This window comes from Condylura cristata, unplaced genomic scaffold (assembly GCF_000260355.1).
Source record: "Condylura cristata isolate star-nosed mole 26May11 unplaced genomic scaffold, ConCri1.0 scaffold00023, whole genome shotgun sequence".
In the NCBI taxonomy this organism is placed as follows: Eukaryota; Metazoa; Chordata; class Mammalia; order Eulipotyphla; family Talpidae; genus Condylura; species Condylura cristata.
Genome location: NW_004567124.1, coordinates 6,730,574 through 6,751,568, shown reverse-complemented (window position 1 = coordinate 6,751,568; position 20,995 = coordinate 6,730,574). Strand labels below are relative to the sequence as shown.

Here is a 20,995-nt window from a genome sequence, read left to right as displayed (position 1 = left end):
GGGCGTTGGGGGCCCACTTGGGCGGGCCTGGCCAGTTACTCTTTAACTGTAAATAGCCTCAAAAAGCTGAACTAGGGTGCTTCAGTTTATCCCAGAGTGTTATGCAAGTATTGTATGAAAAGGCTAAGGAACAGTGGCCTATAGCATTACCCCGTTTAGACTGTTTATTTTTAATAATTTTTGTGTACAAACTAAAAGCGTAAGACCTGATATAGCAGTGGTTCTTTTGAGTCATTATCCCTCTGGAAAATCTGATAAAGCCAACCCACTTCTCCCTGTTTTATATACAACTTCAGAGGGTTAGAGCATCCAGATTGTTGATTCTAGGATATCAGCTGAACCCAAATTGACTAATTTTAGAGGGGACCTATCTGCTTCCCCACATGCTTTCCTACTGCAGCTCTAAAAGACCAAGTATTATCAAAGAAACCTCTAAAAAGTTTTACACTTAACTTCCTTGAAATTTCCTGGGGAGTGTACAGAAACCACTATCACAGCTCCAAGTGGCAATCCCAAGGAGTACCAGCTGCCCAGGGAAGATGTGCTAATCACTGGCTCCAAGCACCACCTGCCTTTGTAGCACCAACTGCTGGTTGTACCAGCAGGTATGCTCACCCGCAGTTGTCTGCACACCTCCCTTTGGGTCTGGATGTATTTTTAATTCATGTTTATATCAGAAATCCCACACTAGAAACCTCGCAGTTTCTCTTCTCTAGTATAAGAACATGACCTTGTTGTGGGTATTAATCACTCCATAGTTGCCAATAATCACGGTAAGTCTGTACAATTAGGAAATGGGAGGAAAAAGGAATATTTACATCAACTAATTTTAGCAGCGTCTTTATTGCAACAAAGAAACTGTAATAAAATGCAACAAAACTAATAATGTTCCACTTTACATGATTTAAAGCCAGGTAGCTGAAAATGAGAAAACCCAAAAACTTACTGGAGTGAGACATGCAAATCCATTTATACAAATCAATGCTTAAAACAGCAGGCACTTTTATGTTCTAAAATTAAAGAACCGAACTCCAATTGTGCTGAATACAACATAAATTTGTATTTGGGTTATTTAAAAACAAACATACAAACACTACTTTTTCTTTCTCTGTGGGGGACACTTCTGAATTGATTACCTAGAGCTGTCTCTTGACGAAATAAGAAGAGCCAGCGTTTTGCATAAACATGTCTCCATATTTAGGCTGCAAGATGGAGAGGAGAGGCTGGGTGGGGTTGGGAAGATGGGAGTCACGGAGGTTTCCTTAATTCCTGTATGTCCACTGGGAATGGACCTTCACCTTATGTATCTTAGACAGCTGTGTCTCTTTTTCACTCTAAATAGCTGTAAGTTGGGCCCTTAAGCTTAAATACGCACTTTATACTCCAATCCCAAAACCCCAACCTAACAAGGAAGACACATTTAGTGTAATAATTTAAGGTTTCTAGTGTAATTAATTTCAGAATGTCATATACTAATTAGAAGTACTGCTTCATTAATAAGCATGCTTAGCATTTACTTTAGAATGGAAAAAATTAACCATTTCATGTTATTTTTTAAATGTTTCATAGGAATATATTAATAAATACTTTTTAAAAATTTGCCTTTTCTACATATCATTTAACTACCATGAGTCAGGAGATGGGATGGAGTCCAGTACCACGTGAACACTAACTGGCTATGTGGCTATGTGTATATTTCTTCCTCTCTATATGTAGGTTCCTCCTTAATAAATGAGAACATTAGATTATATCAAAGATATAATAGCTGAAAATTTTTATGATTCTATAATTAAAGAAATCTTATAGGAATCATTCTACCTAAAGAGAGAATACTATTACAGAGAGGTGGGATACACCTTCTTTAAGGAATAAAAGAAATAGCAAAGACAGCATCAATACTTCTATCTCATTCTTTCAAAAGGTAACATATGCACTGTGACTTCATCCACATGTATGAGGCTTTGGAAGCAAGCCAGGAATGGCACTGAAGGAAAAACCTTCATTCAAAATGAATCTTCAGACAACAGGAAGATACAGTTAATAATACTTTCTGCTTCTTTCAGAGGGAGAAGTTGCCAATAGTTATAAATAAGCATCATTCTTGACTATTGTTTGAGGTTCTTATGTAAAAATTAGTCCAATGTAAAAATTACCTATTATTCTCTTAACCCAATTTCATCTTCTATAAAAAGTTTCTTAAAAGTAGCCCACAACAACTTGCTTTAGAATCACCTAGAAAGTCTATCAGAATTGCAGGTCACTGGTTTCTCTCTCCTATCAACTGAATTCAAATTTCTAAGAGTAAGGATCAGACTCTGTGTTTCTTTTAAAATATCCCAGATGAATCTTAGATTTTGAGACCCACTGTTCAAAAATGTATAAGCAACTCTGCTTACTGATGGGTTGCTCAACTGCACACATTTACCAAGTCTGCAAAATTCCCATTTGATGTTTAACCTAGTGCTTTCTGGTTCTCACCGTAATTGTTGCTACTTTTGTCTCTTATAAGTTGTAATACCCTTAGACAGGATCCCAGTAGTTTTAGTAAGATTTCTACTCAATACTTAAATTAACTATGATGTTTTCCACTTTGATATTAAAAAAAATTTTTCAGACCAGCTATCTTCTGTAAGTAAATTCAGTCAGGTACAACCCTCCCACCCCAAAGTAGTCCTCCCTCCCCAGGACCCCCCTCTCTAAGAAGAATGGCAGTTATATGTAACTGGGAAAAGGAACAAAAGCATTTCTTCAGATAAGAGGAAAGGAGAATGCAAAAGGAAAAATACCTGTGAATTAAAGATTTCTTTAAAGTTTGTTTGGGCAAAATAAGAGATGTTATTTTGAAAGAACACCTTAATGGGCAAGATATTTCAAATGAGTAGCTGTCTAAAAGCCACTGTATATCACTTCTACTTTGCACAGAAGGACAGATCCTTGGAAGCCAACTATTCCACAGACAAAACCCATCTATATATATATATATATATATATATATATATATATATATATATGTAAGTCATGGGGGAAAATACTTTCTTGGGGAAGAAAAGTTACCCAAATCAATTTAATTTAACATTGCAAAAAAATATAAACAAATCTTGGCATGGGAAAATATCATAAACAAGAAAATCAATACATATACAGACAATAAAAGTGTGATACCTATTATGCAGTATAAATACACAAAGCGCAAAACCCAATCCCTTTCCCAAGGACAGGACCACAGGTCACCCTGCCATTGCTGGATTACTCCCACTTCCCATCTGGTCCTCAATGACAAGACCCACGTGCAGTGCAGTTACCATCCTTACTAAAGATGGCTATGCTTTCTATGGGAGAAATCTACTGTCCCTGTAGAAGACAGGGTGGAGAAAGGAAAAGAGCAAATTTTCTTAGAGTGATGTTTAAAAGCACTGGCAACAACTTTCTAATAAACACCAAAGCTTGTGATACAAAGGGTCATAGTGCTTTCTCTGCCACTAGCTCCCATGTGACCCATCTAGCACCCCAAAGCTTTAAGAAGGCATATCCCAATCAGCACCTAAAAGTCTATGAGCTCCCTTAATGTCAAGGGCTATGGCTAACTGGGGAAAAAGTCAGGGTCATTCAGGAACACTGAAAAAGACAGAGATCAGTTTATGTTAAAATAATGAGGTTGTCAGGAAACCTTTTGATTTGATGCTCACAAATTAACTTACGCTTAAATAATAAGGATAGAAAAAGGTTTAAAGTTGCAAAGTTTCCAAATTAAAAGAAAATTAAAAATTGAGTTAGGATTACAAAGCAACTCTAAGAACATTTCCTCCCCTATATAATGTTAGTCTGTGACTATAGCAAGAGAGTGATTTAATTCTGGTTTCCTTAACTAATATTCTAGGAGCTTAAATTTTACTTCCAAAACTTGTTTATGAGTATTTTTGGTCAGACTGTACTTCTACTCAGTTCTTGAGCAGACTCGCCCTGTCATTTTCCACACCCTGCTCTGCCCAGCCCACCATGATTCCCCTCGACCTCCCTAAGACTTGGAAACAATTAGTAAGGAAGTACCCAATGGAAACTGGCACCACTCAATTTTCTGAAGAATACAAGTGAATATGTACTTTTTCCTTTTCCTAAAGGAAAAGAAATTGCCTGCAAATATTTAAATTCTAATCATTTAATTAAAATTTTCTGCCTGTAATTATCAATATTATAAGACTAATTTAATCCATGCTACATATACAGTTACTTGCCTTTATGTGAAAGGAAAAATCCACTCTGTCATATCATTAAAGAGAACTATTTATACTAAATACAATTTAAATTGGCTAGAAACTTGTCAGAGCTTGAATGAAGTCAGTGTCTTTAGGAGGCCACTAAGTTATCCTGAAAATTCATTAATGACTGGTTAAGTTTAATAGTGATTAGTTCATAACATGCTGGATACACCCCAAGCAATGAAGCATAAGATATTCAATTACATTTAAGTGCTCTCAAATCTGTAACTAGTCAGAGATTCTGGAATTGAACCAAACCAATCACTAATATCATATCTGAATAAACTCAGAAGTATAATGTAAAAATACACTAAGTCCATGAGGTTTATAATGCTATTATAAGTGAAAATAAAGTAGTATGGATACATGGTGTTAATGTCTTATTTCTTTCAGTAGTTCTCATGGTATTGCTGGATCCCTTAGAAATGTATGTCATTCACTTTTGTGTATGTATGTTTAAGGTATAAGATTACTATCCACAAGCTATAGGTGCCTGCTGGCACCAAATAAACTTTCAGAAGTATATTTATGTGGTAGGTACCAAAATATGATGATGATGATCAATTCTATGTTCTCTGTTGATTATACCTTCTCATTTGGTTAAAAAGCCAGTGTATACCAGAGTTCTACACAGGTCAAAATTATATCACTTTCAGAGCAGCGATGCGTGATCCAAGGTTTTCTTGAAGGTAGTGCAAAAGATGCAGTTCATAATGTTCACCAGATTCAGGAACTCGTATGCTGTGTCTCTCCTGAGGATAAATCTTAACAATAACAAAAAAATCAAAACACAAAACAAACACTTAAAATACATTTCTTTCTAATGCATTCCAGAGATTTTCAACAGGACTTATAATATGGAGTACAACCTAGCCATAGATTCTAGGCTCCGCTCCTCTTTTTATAATTCTCTACATACCATTAGGTCTACAGAAAGATTTATCTGCAGATCAGTGGTTCTCCAAGTATAGCCTGCATATTTGTGGGGTCTTTAGTCTTTTTTTTTTTTTTAAGATTTTATTGGGGCCCTCTCTGGTGACATAAGGGGTTAAAGCACAGCATTATGAAGCGATCCACAACCACAGCCACTGCAGCACTAGTTCAAGCCCCAGCCAGGGAGATGACTCACATGGCACAGCAGACCTCCCCTGTCTCACTCACTGCTCCCCTCAGCAGTGTATTTCAGTCAATCTGCATGTTCTGCTCCCCACTCTATCTCTGGTGAATCCTCTCACCACCCTTGCACATTTAGCCTGTACCCCAGCTCTGTAGGCATAAATATATAAAATCTTTATGTATTTTAAAAGATTTATTTATTTATGCCTACAGAACTGGGGTGTAGGCTAGAGGTGCGGAGGTTAAAAGGATTCATCAGAAACAGAGTGGTCAACAGAACAGGCAGAGGTACTGAAATACACCACTGAGGGGAACAGCGGGCAGGTCAGGAGAGGCCTGCCACACCATGTGGGTCACCTCCCTGGCCGGGGATTGAACTTGTGTTGCAGTGGCTGCAATAGATTCATTGTGCTGCCCTTTAACCTGATGCACCACCAGGGAGGGCCAGAGCTGTCAACTTTTTAAGTGGTACTTCATTGTTTTTTCTCTTAAAGATTTATTTATTTATATATATCTATATATAACTTCATTGCTATCAAAAGTAGAACATTTCCATTGGTAAGTTATGCTTTGGGTTTAGGAATGCTACTACCATTAATTTACAGGCAAAAAAATTGAGTATTCCCAGACATAAAACTCAACCTACAATGCTGGCTGTGGCAGCACATATACCAAAACTTAACTTGACAAATCATACCAAATGAGAATGTGCTACTTCAAATAGCAGTGTTAAAGAAGAAAGGAAATTATCTTAAAATTAGGCTAAAACATCCCTGCCATTTCTAAACTACATACTATATGAGGTTAAATTTTCTTCATATATGTTAGATAGAACAAGATTTCACAACAGATTGCTTGTCTGTCGAAGTGAACATGAGGACTCAGGTGTCTTCCCTGTGAGCCCAGACATTAAGGAATTCACAAAAATGTAAAAAAAAGCAACTTTTTTCAGTAAACTTTTTGAAAAGAGGTCTTCCCCCCAAAATATAGTATGTATCGGTACATTATAGGTTATTACTGTTATTTTGAAGTAAATTTTTTCTTAGCTTTAATTTTTTAAAAAAAGTTTTATTTATTTATTCACATAGAACTGGGGAACAGGCCAGAGAAGCAGGGGTGGTGAAAGTGGGGTGGGAGCAGAACAGGAAGATTAACAAAGTACTGCTGAGGGGAGCAGCAGGCAGGTCAGGAGAGGTCTGCTGCGCCATGTGGATCTCCTCTGGGGCTGGGGATCGAACTCTCACTGAAGTGGCTGCAGCTCACTTGTAGTGCTGCATTTTAATCGCTGTGCCACCAGGGAGGGCCAGCTTTAATATTTTAAGTGAGAAATCTTGATAGGCACAACCACATAAACCAAGCTTTTAGGTCCCAAGACCTAAAATTCAGACCTATAATTCAGTTTTAGGTCTTGGGCCTAAAAGCTTGCAAATTGCTGCTATAGACAAGTATCTCATAATTTACCTATATAAATATCAACTGAAATATAAATAAGAACAAACTAATGGTTTTAATCTCTCTGAAGCACACAATCTGTATAAAAAATAGAATGGGGGAACAGTTATAGAACACAAGATAGCAGAAATAAAGAAGTCAGGTAATAGGACAGGCCACAGTTTTCAGCCTGAGTTCAACAAAACCTTAATTTCTCTCTAACTAGAGGCACAGTTAATCATGCCTATTATTTTAGTATTCTTAAACAGAGTGGCCAAGATTGAAAATGTGTCCTTTGTTTATTAAAGTTCAAAGAAACCAATCATTAATCACTACTTTAGCTGGTCAAAAAAGGTAAAATAACTCACCTGTAAATCATATGGCTTTCCAGCTCTCACTAAAAAACTTAGTAATATACTGGTGTGTGCAAAATGGACATTTTCATCCAAGAACCCATGTAAGAGTAGCAAACGATTTGGTCTGAAGAAATGGAAATAAGAGGATCAGACAAAATTCTAGTAGAGTACTTGGTAAACCACTTAACTTTTAAACAAAGTACATTGATTATGTTAACTTCTGTAAGTTTTAATATTAGAATAAGAATTCAACATCTTTTATATCAAATTTGCAATACCGTAATAGATGCTACATGTAATAAAAGATTTTTAAAAAGTGATTGATTATATGTTCAATTTCCTAATAACAGATTGGCACACATCAATCATTACAGTGTGTTCTTAGGAAAAGATCAATTATAGACATTATTTGTAAAACACAGTTAAGTAAAAAGATTTTTTTTCTACCTTGAAACAACTGTGAACTTAACTTCTTTCAGCACAAGCAATTGTTTCAAATCTAACTTGTGAAAAAATATATAGGAACTATTCTGTAATTCTATAATTTTTTAAGAAAACAGCCTTGCCAGTCTAGTAGTCCATAAAATATTATTCTTTGTTTTGCAATATTTGTAGTTTTCATTAATATTAAAGCCAATTTTTAAAAATACTACTTTAAATTTATGATCTTACTGTTAAAGCTTGAACTTACTCAGAGGGGAACTTTTCTGCTTGCATGGCCACAGATCCTAAGTAATAGCCCTGCTCATTCTGGTCAGGGTGACCCATATAACGTTCAGTGTAGCCTGTATCATAGAAGATCCACAGAGTGACCGGGGCCCCAGCAATAGCAACCTGCACAGGATAATGGCAGTCAAGTGTAGTAGTCCAGAAAAGAATGCCTAGCAATGAGAAATTCTAACTGTGAATTTACAGGTTAAAATTATTCTAAGGCTTCAGCTCCATGACTGGGCCATACAAGGCCTCAAGCAATTCAGAAAATCAAAGTGAAGAACCAAGGTCAAGAATTTGATACTTTATGAGTCAGCTTCACTCTCCACAGGCATGCTGCATGCCAAACTCTTAACCTAGGCGAGCTGAAATATAAACATGGACCCCTTTGTTAAAAAAGGAGAATGATTTAGAACATATGAATGCCTCAGTGTAATTCATTACTGTTACTAGGGGGAAAAAATGTGTGAGTGGTGTCAGTTTTAAGTAAGAAAACCTGTTATTTTTTTTTTCCCAGCCTCTGTTGGCAGTACAGAATTTATAACAATAAATGGTTTCAGAATTGTGTACCATAAGCACTGTACACTTACTTATCTCATTTGAAGGCTCCTACATACAGTTTTATAATTAAATATTCTAGTTATTTTCTCAATAGATACAAATCTATCAGTTTTCAGGGTTCATTTGTGGTTATAAGTAAAGACTACCAGAATATACAAAATGCTATTATTTTGTATTCTTCACTGTAAAATAAAGTTACTGAATACAAATAAAACTCCCTACCCATTATTCCCACTCCTTTAACAAGTTAGCAACTTTATATATTTTCTTTTAGTTTTTCTAAGAGACTGTTTACATAAGTGTAACATTCATATACATACATAATAAATGTAAATAAATAATTCAGTACTGAATTTACTTAGGACTTACCATGTGCTAGGCATTGTGCTTGGCTACTGAGGATACAATGATGCAAAGTAGGCAAGTCCCTGTCCTCAGTTTGCAGTCCAATAATTAAGGAAATAATTATATGTGTAAGTGTTCTGCTAATTATGACCATTCACCATAATATTTCGCGTATGTTTATAAACAGACAACAACTTGTCTTCAAGTTACGTGTGTTTTACAGATAGATATATAAGGATATCTCTTACATGAATTTCACAAGTTCAAAAGATATAACTATTATCTCATATGCCAACTATATAAACTTGCAGAAAATCAGCATTTTCTCATATTCTTAAATTTACAGAAAATTCCCTTAATACAAAATGAGTACAATAGGAAGTCACATACCCTGAAGATATCTGATCTCTGCATTAATGCCATGAGGGAAAGGTATCCTCCATAGGACCAGCCATGAATGCCCACACGATCTAAGTCAATGAAATCATACCGGGAAGCTAGATACTGGAGTCCTTCCACTTGATCATCAATTTCTATTTGACCCTGTCAAAAAAGGGGAAAATATTTTGATGTGAGTTTCATTAAGAGTGCTTAAAGATAAATGTTTTTACTAAAAATACCTGTAGTTTTTTTAGATTAGATTCTGTTGTCTGAAAAAAAAAGTTTAACTATTTTGAGATAAAGGGCTATTGCTTCTGTTGCTAGCCTGTCCTAGAGTTTAGTTATCCCTTTGTCATAAAGCTCTTTCCTGTTGTGATCCAAACTGCCCCTTGACACATGGGTATTTCCCATTTTCATTTGTTCTGTTGTCTGCTAAGAGGCCAGCATCTTCCTTGTAACAAGCCTTCCTATACCCAAAGACAAAAAAATTAAACCCCTTAAGTGGCTGACTAATTTTACTTCTCCTTTTTAAAACAGTGCAGTAAAGCAAAAAGAATTATCTTAGGCTTTATCCTGTTTTCTCATCATTTACCTCTAGGAACTGAATATGCTATTTCTTGTAAGTCCTAACTCCTACCACCACCACCCTATCAATATTACTAGTCCTGCCAGTGCACTCAATCTCACTTCACTGAGCTTAAACAAAAATAAAAACAACAAAAACTTACATGAGAATACAACATAAGGTCAAAGAACTGGCTGTGGGAGAAAATCCCCATGTCTTACTCAGCATGTCCAATACACTGGCAAACACAGTAACTGCCTTACTGTGTAAAAGGAACATCGGATTCTCATCATTTCCCAAAGCAGCAGAAAGGACATAGGGCATCTCTAAAAGGTAGCATTTTAAAGCTTCCTGTAGAGAGAAAGAGGCTTGTCACAAGGAAGGTACTACCCAGTTGGTTTCTCTCTTCACAGAGGACAGAACAAATCTCAATCATTCCTCTCAATAGTACAGAGGATGCTGGAATCTAAATGGTGTGACCTGGCTAAGCTGGACACAGAAAATAAAAAGATATGGTATTTCTATGTAAAGGTCGTTCTAGCTCAGTTCCACGAAGTTACACATAGGTAGACATGAATAGTAAGTTGAATATTTCCTCCCACCCCTAATGGCAATCTCTTCTCTCTCTCTCTCTCTCTCTCTCTCTCATTGGCTCTCTCTCACAACTAATAGCTCCTTGCCCCAACTCTCCCTCCTGGGATTTCACCAAACAGTGCACCAAAATATGTAAATGTCTTTAAAAGAAAAATGCTTGTATGTTCACACACCATTTTATATTTAAAGGCGCCTTCAAATTTAAGCCCTCGGTGACAGGATCCCCTGTTGTCTATCACTACAACCACATAGCCCAGAGAGGCTAGAGTATTCAAGCGGAAATATTTGACTCCTTTAAAACGATTATTCACCAACTGCACCTGAAAAGAAATACAACTTCAGTGAAACTTATTATGTAGTAACACACAAAAGCAAAAAGAAGGTAGGATACTGTGAAAAGCAGAAAGCTTATTTTTTTCAATCATTCTGCTTTAAAAGTGAAATTTTATTTTCTTGTGGTAATAGTATTTAACATGAGGTCCACTCTCAACAAAGTTTAGGTGTACAATACAGTATACTAACTATTTAACAATGTTCTACTATAGGTCTATAGTATTTATCTTGCATAATTGGGACATAACTTATGCCCATTGATAAGCAACTTCATTTTCTCCTCCCTAATTTATTTTTAAATTGACTTAGATCTTTTCATGTTTATGTTGCTTCTTTTTTTTCTTAACTTTACATACAAGGTTTGTGGCAATTATTGAACAGTTATAGACTTTCTAACACAACTTTCTGAAGAAATGCCTTATTGTTTTCCATAGTGGCTACATATCATTTGGCATTCTCACTAGCGATACACCAGACTTTTGATTTCTCCACATTTTTGCCAACATTTCTTATTCCATTCCCCTCTTTTTTGTTTTGATAATAGCCATCCAAATGGCTATGAAATGTTTTATATCTTATATATGTTATACTGTGGTGTGACTTGCATTTCCCTAATGGTTAATAACATTGAGTATCTTCTTATGTGGTTTTGATTTTTAAAATTTAATTACTGATATAAAGAATCTTTTAGTCTGAAAACTAATTAGTTCATATAGTGTTTTTCACATATCTCATATATTCCTTCACTGATAAGGAGAAATACTCTCTTTACTTAGCCTTTTTTTATTTTATTATTTATTTTTGTGTAGAAGAACTGAGGTATAGGTCAGAAGTGTGGGGTGAGGATTCAATAGAGACAGAAACAGAGTAAGGAGCTTAATAGGCATATCTACTGAAATATACTGTTGAGGCAAGCAATGGGCAAGACAGGAGAGGTCTGCTGCATAATGTGGGTTAGCTTTCTGGCAGGGAATCAAACTCACGCCATCATAGTGATAGTGCTGAGACCTAGCACCTAGAGGCCCTTACTTTGCTTTAATATCAAAATAATAAAACATGTACAACTTCTGAGAATGTCTTATACTTTTTCTCTTCAATTTCTTTATATTTTTCTGTTTTAATTTTACAAAAATTTGGCTCCAAGTTTCTAAACGAAGCATCATTTAACTCTTTCATGCTTTGTGTGTAGATGACTAGTATAACTGAGTCATGTTTTGTTTGTAGAACACACTTAACAAAGTAGTTAACTAAATAAACAATTTTCATCCTAAGATAGCATGATATACAGTTATCTTATTTTTTTGAGGACTCAGGCTCTAGATACTAAATAACTGGATATAATACAAATAATATCTACTACATATTATAGAATCGCTGTAATTATATTCCAATTTTTTCAAGGCTCAATGTAAGGTATATAATAATAAGATTATTATAAAATAATTATAAAAATTACCAGTTAATCAAAAACACTTTACACTCAGATAGTCAACTTACTTAATAATACTCATATATTATTACAACTTACTTAATAATACTCATATCCAGAGAAAGGAAAGTCAAGTAAACTTCATACAGTGATGAACAGTAGGATAGAAATTGGCCTAAGTAGCTGATAAAGTAGATGAAGAGGGGGAATTTATTGGACTATCAAGACGTTCTGAAAATTTGTTAAGATTTTATTTGCCAAGACATTTAATTACCTGATTTCATTTCCCCAAACAATTCCCTACATAGACACCTGATCTGAATATTCATTCCCCATGAAAGATCCAGTCCTTACTGTAATTTAATAAATTGATTTAGAAATTAGTCATCTAACTGAAAAAACGCTCATTATCACTTATCACCAGGAAATACAAAAGCAAAGCCACTATGAGATACCATCTCACTCCTGTGAGAATGGCCCACATCAAAAGAGACCAGAAACACCAAGTGGTAGTGAGGATGTAGAGAAAAGGGAACCCTTTTACGCCACTAACAGGGCTAGACTGATCCAGCCTCCATGGAAAACACTACGGCCATTTCTCAAAATATTAAAAATAGATCTAACATATGATCCATCAATTCCATTCAGGCATATACCTAAAGAATGCAAAAACACTAATTTGAAGATATACTCCTACGTTCATTGTAGCACATTTACAATAGCCAAGTTATGGGAACAACTTAAGTGGGGGACAGATGAGTGAATTAGGAAGATGTGGTGTATATATATACACATACACACACAATGGAATACTAATTAGCTATAAAAAAGATGAACTTGGCATTTGCAACAACGTGGGTGGAAACGGAGGGGGTAATGCTAAGTGAGATAATTCAGAAAGAGAAAGACAAATACCTGATGATCTTACTTACATGTGGAAAATAGAGAAACAAAACAAAGGGTCAGACAGAATTTTACCAGTAACAAACCTTAGAAACCTCACTATAAAGTTGAGGTTACCAGAAGGAGAGGCGTGAAGGTGGAGAGCAGGGTGTAGAAGGGGTCCAAGGGACTATGGTGAAGGATTATGGGTACCTTGGTGGTAGGTGTGGTGTGGTAACATGCATCTGAAGAGGTGTGATCCTATACCTCTGAGTCATAGTGTTGTAAACCAATGTTACCTCAATTAAAAAAAAAATTTAAGTGTTAAAAGTTTAATGAAATCTACTAACCCACTCTAACCCATTCTACCACATTCAGTGAAAATATCCTGTAAAAGGGGGAAGAAAAAAAAAGACATATTCAAATTTAAAAAAACAAAACAAAACCCAATTTCCTGAACCCCTAAGCTGAATAATCAGAACATAAACAATAGTCAGTTAACAGCGGAATGCCCAACTAGACTGTAATTTTAAACAACTGACTAGACATTTAAGAAACAAATCACCTACAGTATGTATATTCCTATGTATGAATATAAACATGCCCACCTGAGGACCACCATATATGAACAGCACAGTGGGATATTTCTTTCCGGGTTGTAGATCATGAGGCTTGTACAGCATCCCATACAATGTGAATCCAGTAGTACTTTCAAAAGAGAAAATTTCTGGAGGGGTATAGTCAGGAAGAGGACCTGCGTGAAGATTACATACAGAATCTGTAAAAGGAATTCCTACAGATCTTAGTCTTATCTAGATTTGAAGACTAAAGAGCTCTACATCCTGAGTGCAAGGAAGAAGATAAGCTTATAAGCCCAGACACAAATAATTGACCACTCATTTGCCTTTCAGGTGACAAACAAGAAATTAAAGAAAATCTAAGGGATATGTCAGATTACCTATTTCAGGAGCAGACACATATTACTAGTACGTATTTACATGCATAAGTGTACAAATACTTTGTGTTCAGTTCAATATACCCTACTGATGTTTAAGCCATGTATTTGATTAGACACTGGAAGCACAAATTTAACTTAGTTAACTTGTTCATGTTATGTGTTCAATAAATACTTGTTTCTGATCATTAGAGAATTAGCCTCATCAGAACCAGAAAAAAAGAAAGTCATGGTCAGTCACTGGTTTACCACAGTTATATGGACCCTTTCTAAGTGAGTATACTCAATTTTATAGTTTTGTTGTTTTTTGGTGTGCCTTAAGCAATCTATTTTTAAGCAGTAGGCTTTAAAGACAATTTCTGATCCTTAAAATAGTTATTTATGATACAATTAGTAGTGATCAACTTTTCCAAGCTTAACTGTATGGCAACAGATAAACTTTCATTTATTTCTTAAAATTCTGTGTGCAAAGGGACTATTTTCAAGAATATAGATGTTCTGTAAATACCACCTGGTAGATTCCTAACCAACTGAGAATATTCTTTGTTGTACAGTACTCCATCTTTCAGCAAGCAAAAAATTAAATATGAATAAAGACACAATCCAGATATTAGGACACAATTAAAAATTTGCTTTAAATATTTTTTTGGAGAGGAGATACCACATTTCTACTCAATTAAGAGAAACATTTTCATAGTTCAGAGAGCTTTCACACTTATCATGCCATGAATTCCTAGGGATGGGTCTAGCAGCTCAGGCTCCTTTCCGTGGTCTTCACAAAGTGTGCCTCTCTGAGTGGGGCAGGCTGGAGCTTCAGCGGAACCTAACGACCTTTCTCTTTGGCTTCCTTTTCTTTCCTGTTCAATTTCTTTCATTCATTTCAGGACATTATCTAGGTCAGTTCTTAAGTGCTTAACATTCTCAATATGAACATTAATTCTCTTGGCAAGAATCTTGTCCTTGTTTGTTACAATGCCAACTATATGCTGGGTAGCATTATCAACTCCCAGTTTTGCCATTTTGGGCACATTCTTTTTGAACAGTACTCATCCTCTTATTGCCTACAATACCACCTTTCTTGTATTAGATTCACATGTATGTGACCAAAAGAGCAACTTTGTATTTTCTAAAAGGCCTAGACTACAAATAGTGAGCACCTCTCCTCTTTCCCTCTGTGTACATCATTTTTGGAAACTCACTGGAAGGTGGCAGTTCTGGCCAAATAGATGACTTTACAGTATAAGCAGAGATCATCATGATATTGTAAATTCTTATGTGGACATTAAAACATACATACATCCTCTGTGGTCTTGCATGAATACCTTAAATCCTTTAGCAGATATTTAGAGTGAAAATACTTAACAAGCAAAAGAATTGGGAGATAAAGTAGATTAAAAGATACATAAAATTACTCCACTAAGACATCAAGCAATTCAAAAATAGATAATTCATAGTGCTCTTCAATCCCACAAAGAACAGTGTACTATCTTATTAAGATGGCCATTGTAAGTGCTTAAAAGTTTAGTAAAGTTATTCCCTAAAACTGCAACTTCCCTGTTCAAAAGGTTTTACTAGTTTAGTATAAATTACCTTAATTATCTGATTATCTGAGAAATGATCTAAAAGTGTGAATAAATCATTTCCTAAGCTGTGATCTTGATTATTTTCAAACAGTCCCAGCATATTTGCTCCTGACTAGAGTACAGGGTAACCCATCTTATTCTGCTGCTAGTAAAATAAAAGGTATGAAAATCAATCAAAAACCCAGCAGCTCAGGAACAGGCAGTGGTAAGAGAAAGTAAGACTCTGCCCAGGAATCAAGAATGCATGCTGAGTGCACTAATCTACTCTACCTGAGATCAAGGACCAAGGAAATGAGTACCTGCTGAATCCAAGATGGTGGCCCAAAATTCCTTTGTTTTGCAGGTTGGGTCATCTTCAGGACTTGTAAGCTTATAAAGGGACACACAGTGTGGATTCTTCTGGTTACTATACTTACTTATAAAGAAGTCACAATACTAGAAAAAGGAAAAGATAATTATTTTCTAGGGAAAAAAGTGAAAAAGGTTATCTGGTGCTACATCTCTATTAATGCTACAGCAAGAACATGAGAGTTTTACCTCTTGTAAATATATAATGGTAAAGTTAAAGCTCAGTTTTTCAAAGCTTTTCATAAAGAGAACTAGACTTCTGCAGATCAACTTCACCAATTTTTACGATAGGGAAAAGAAATCTTTCATGATCACAAGACTTTTTTCATGACAAGAAATCTTTTTCAAGCAGGACTTAATACCTGGCTGATGCAGCATGAGTGGGAATAGCCACGGTCAGTCAGCCTTGTCACTTCTCCAGGATTTACATAACTAACCACATACAGGTGATGTTCTAAAGGAGAGTCTTTGGTGCCTTCAAAATATACCAATTTTCTGACTTCATCAACTTGGATCTGTCAAAATAGCCCCCCAAAAATCAGTTCTTGTAAGGCCATAATTCAACAAACAATTTTATTCAATATCATCTGTCACCCTTAGATTTGTGCCTCTTTTAAAAGCCATGTTACTAAAACTGAGTTGGTTTTGTTTAAAACTTAAAGGTTAAGAATAGACCCCACTTGGAAGGAAAAGTGAACACCTGAGTTGCATGCTGTTAGTTTCCTCTTAAAATGTGTGCTTTTCTTAAAACGCCATTATTAAAATAACCTGTTTCAGGGAAAAACTGTATAGTTTATATACTGTTTTGTGCCTTTTTAAAAAAGACCAATCATTCATGAATACTTAAAAGAGTAATTTTAATTTCGTATAATTTTCAGTGCAGTTTATCTTAGACAGTACTTTTTAAAAAATCTTTTTACAAACTTACAAAAGTATTTTATTCATTGGTTGGGAAATAACTGATCTCAATTACAAGTTTCAATACTAGTACAGCTCATAAACAGTATGGAGAAGATTTTTTAAGTCTTCATTCAGAACTGAAAAAAATACCTGTAAGTAAACTCACAGCTGAATTCACTTGGCATTCTTCCTAAATTACAGTAATGTTATCTTTTTTAAAAAAATATTTTATCAACCTATTCAAACAATGTCTAATTCAAAGTTTTTTTTTATACAGCAGAGAAAATACTATAAGCAATTATTTTTAAATGCCATATTTTCTCCAGAAAGCCTGTTCTGCATCATTAAACATATTTTAGCATGCCAGGATACAGAAATAAACACAGCTGAGATTAACTAGGGCCAGATGACATATATAGGAAGGACACAAGTAATGGGAAACAAACATTCATGAGGCTTCACAGGTATGTATTAATCTCTGAAAAGGTTAGGATTGATTCTGCTCCTGACTTAGCAACTGGGAGTTAAGTATTTCAAAATTTAAGAAACAACTGGTTAATTCCTCAGTCCTGTCTATAATGGTTTTTTTTGTTTCATGTAACTAACTGCTTGATCCAACAGGAATATCAAAACCACCTAAGGAGCTTATTAAATAGTTTGCTGGGCCCAACTATAGAATTTCTGGGTCATACCTGAGAATCTGCATTTCTAGAGGGTTATCAGGTGATGCTGATACTTTGTTATTGGTTGAGGGACAACACTGGGCTTAAAATTGTTAAAGCTTCATTCAGTTACCACGTTTAGATTATCTTTTGGTGGTACAAGGTCAGTGACAATTATATCCAAGGTCCCTGCCATAGCAATTTATAATAAATAAACATTTCATTAATTCAGATCACCAAAATAGCTTTCACTACATATTTGGTTTTCATCCAGTACTGGCTCACAGCTTTCTAAAGTCTTGGAATTTCCTAAGTGCAGTAAGTGATAAAGGTATTTCTGCTATATTAATGTCAGCAACTTTTGAAAACACCCAGGGAAGGTGCCTGGTTACCAGGGAAAACAACTTGAATAGAGAGTTGGATCATCCAGTCCAAGTCAACTGAACTCCTCAGAGGTAAGAAGAGGAGCTGGAGACTGAGTTCAACTGCAAATGGCTAGTGATTTAATGAACTATGCCTATGTGATGAAGACTCCATAAAAGCCCAAAAAGGAAAGGTTCTGCAGAGTGAACATGTAAAATTCATGTAACTATGGTGAAAGCTTGTGGGCAGGATGGCTCCTTTCCTCCTTATCTGGCCCTATAAATTTCTTATATCTTCTTGTTGACTCATATCCTTTGTTTTCTTTTTTTATTTTTTAAAGATTTCTTTATTTATGCATACAGAACTCAGGTGTAGGCCAGATGTTTAGGGGCAGTGAGAGAATTCACCAGAGACAGAATGGAGAGCAGAACAGGCAAATTCACTGAAATACACTGCTGAGGGGAGCAGCGGGTGAGATAGCAGAGGGCTGCTGCGCCATGTGGGTCGCCTCTGTGGCTGGGGATTGAACTTGTGCTGCAGCTGCGGCTAGCTTTGCAGTGAGTGCTTTAACCTGTTGCGCCACCAGGGAGGGCCCCCCCCTTTAGTATACTTTGTAACAAATAGGTGATCTAGTGAATAAATCCCTTTCTTAATTTCTGTATTCCATTCCAGCAAATTACTCAAACCAGAGATGTGTGTCACAGAAATCTCTGACTTATAACCAGTTGATCAGAAGCATAGATAATAAACTAGTCCTGCAATAGGCACCTGAAGTTTGCAGGAAATGATGAGAACCTCCCATTGTGGCCAACTGGTCTGAAGCATGAGTGACCAAGTGGGGCTTACAGTAGGCCTCTGAAGTGAAGGTTGATCTAAGGAGACAAAATTATAAACTAACAGAATCTGGTATTATCTTCAAGTAGATAGTGTCAAAACGAATTAATTCTCAGACACCCTGCTGGTTTCGGAGAATGGCTTTATTGGTATAAGGAGATCTATCCATATCACACTGAAAACTGGATCTCGAGCCCTCCCTGGTGACACAAAGGGTTAAAATTCAGCACCATGAAGCTATCTGCAGCCACTGCAGCACAAGTTTGATTCCTGGCCAGGAAGGTGACCCACATTGTGTGACAGACCTCTCTTGTCTCACCCACTGCTCCCCTCAGCAGAGAACTTCAGTAGATCTGCCTATTCTGCTTCCGACTGTCTCTGGTGAATCCTCTCACTGGCCCCGCATCGCTGGCTTGTACTACAGTTCTGTATGCATAAACAAATAAATCTTCAAAAAAGAAAACTGGATCTCAGAGACACTAAAATGCAGTCTTAGAACATTGAAAAATACACTTGGATACATAACCAGAAGGCCATGTGAGGCTCTCAAGGGAAATTAACTTTAAAGACTGCCTATTATAATTATATTCTCAAAATTTTACCAACAAAAAACAAAAAATCTAGGCTCTGGATCTTCATTCTTTCTCCTTAATCACCTTGGGGACTATAAGTGACTTTTATACTAGTTACTATAATCCATCAATAATGTCTTCGTCAATTTGAGGAAATCACAGGCCTTCATTAAACCCTGGTGGCATACTCAATTGTATGTGTCACACATATAAAAGACAGAGTTCTTAGAGATCTCATGAAACTGACCTAACTGAAAGTTAAAATAAATACATGGTACTATGAAAAGCAGAAAAAAAATTAGAATTCATTGGACTGCTACAGAAAGCCACATGCTAAAAACAAGACTGAGGGTGGATTTCTTCACCTTCTATATCAATCTATGCTCTGTATAAATGACCACCACTCTAAAGGTGGGGGATAAAATTAAATTTACAGGTGAATGAAAAGGAATCCCTACATCAAAGACAGTAAATAAATTTCTAAAATAGTGTGGACATGAGTAGTCTATAAGAGATTTAAAAATAATTTTTTAATATTATAAGTAATACTTTATTTAAAAGTCATATATACACAAAGAATCTAAACAAACAATATTTTAAAGAGTATCTGACTGTTATATCCATCTTATTAATGTATATTTTTACATGTGTTACTTTGTACTCTCTGAGACTAACTCAACCTCTGCCCTTTTTAAAAAATAACAGTTTATTTGTACATTATTTTGTGCATTTTTAAAAATAATTTTTAAGCTGTATTCTAACAACTTTTGCTAGACTCAAAAATATGGACTAGTCCTTATTAAGAAGCAATAATATATTAAAAACAGTGAACTTTATTAGCCAGAACACATCTAATATTAGAGTTATAAAACAGATTAAAAATTTAATTTAGGCCCTCCCTGGTGGCGCAGCGGGTTAAAGCACAGCACTGAGAAGCTAAAGCCACTTCCGCATGAGTTCGAATCCCGCCTGCCCCGGAGGAGACCACATGGCGTGGCAGACCTCTCCTGACCCGCCCGCTGCTCCCCTCAGCAGTGTACTTCGTAGATCTGCCTGTTCTGCTCCCCACTCTGTCTCTGGTGAAGCCTCTCACCGCCCCTGAGCCTCTGGCCTGTACCCCAGTTCTGTATGTACAAATAAATAAATCTTAAAAAAAAAAAAAAAATTTAATTTAAACTGATTCTTCCTTTCCAATAACTTGTGTTCTTTCAGGCCCTCAGTATTTTCAAAACACTGCTGATTTTTAGTAGTGCACAATACACCACAGATTTTGAGCAAATATAGGAGTAGAAAGAAAGAACATACATTGGATCCATGCCGGCCAAGTACTTCCCATTCACCACTGGTAATTGCTATCTCTTCTTTGATAGGACACTTGAAATCACCTAAAGAAAAATAGTTATAACTTAGCACTTTATGCCAGATTGTAATCAAATGAAACAATGAATAATAATATTCTAAACTCCCTTTTTAAAAGAGATGTATTTATTTATGCATACAAGAACTAGGGTACAGGCCAGAGGTTTGGGGGGAGGGGTGAGAGGATTTACCAGAGACAAGAGTAGACAGATCAGGCAGATCGACTGAAATACACTGCCAAGGGGAGCAGCTGGCGAGACAGGAGAGGTCTGTCACACTATGTAGGTCACCTCCCTGGCCAGAAATCGAACTCGTGCAGCAGTGGCTGCAGACAGCTCCATAGTGCTGTACTTTAAACCACTGTGCCACCAGGGAGGGCCCAGCATTCTAAACTTTTTTTTCAAAAAGGTACATTAAAAAATTCAAGCTATGTTTGGGTTAATAAGAATGTCTGAAACT

The 20,995-nt window shown here is 36.0% G+C and overlaps 1 protein-coding gene across 3 annotated transcripts in view; it reads right to left on the bottom strand.

Annotated features, from left to right (window-relative positions):
• Positions 1-824: 824 nt before the first annotated feature.
• DPP8 (dipeptidyl-peptidase 8) overlaps positions 825-20,995 on the bottom strand; it is a 48,560-nt gene continuing 28,389 nt past the window's right edge. For all 3 annotated transcript variants that reach the window (XM_004687667.2, XM_004687666.2, XM_012728682.1), the window contains 9 exons: positions 20,483-20,562; positions 16,209-16,361; positions 15,798-15,933; positions 13,569-13,714; positions 10,490-10,636; positions 9,167-9,319; positions 7,851-7,993; positions 7,172-7,283; positions 825-5,020 (listed from right to left, as the gene is read on the bottom strand). In XM_004687667.2, coding sequence (XP_004687724.1) covers positions 4,898-5,020; positions 7,172-7,283; positions 7,851-7,993; positions 9,167-9,319; positions 10,490-10,636; positions 13,569-13,714; positions 15,798-15,933; positions 16,209-16,361; positions 20,483-20,562 — 1,193 coding nt within the window. In that variant the 3' untranslated portion in view covers positions 825-4,897. The remainder of the gene's footprint in view (positions 5,021-7,171; positions 7,284-7,850; positions 7,994-9,166; positions 9,320-10,489; positions 10,637-13,568; positions 13,715-15,797; positions 15,934-16,208; positions 16,362-20,482; positions 20,563-20,995) is intronic.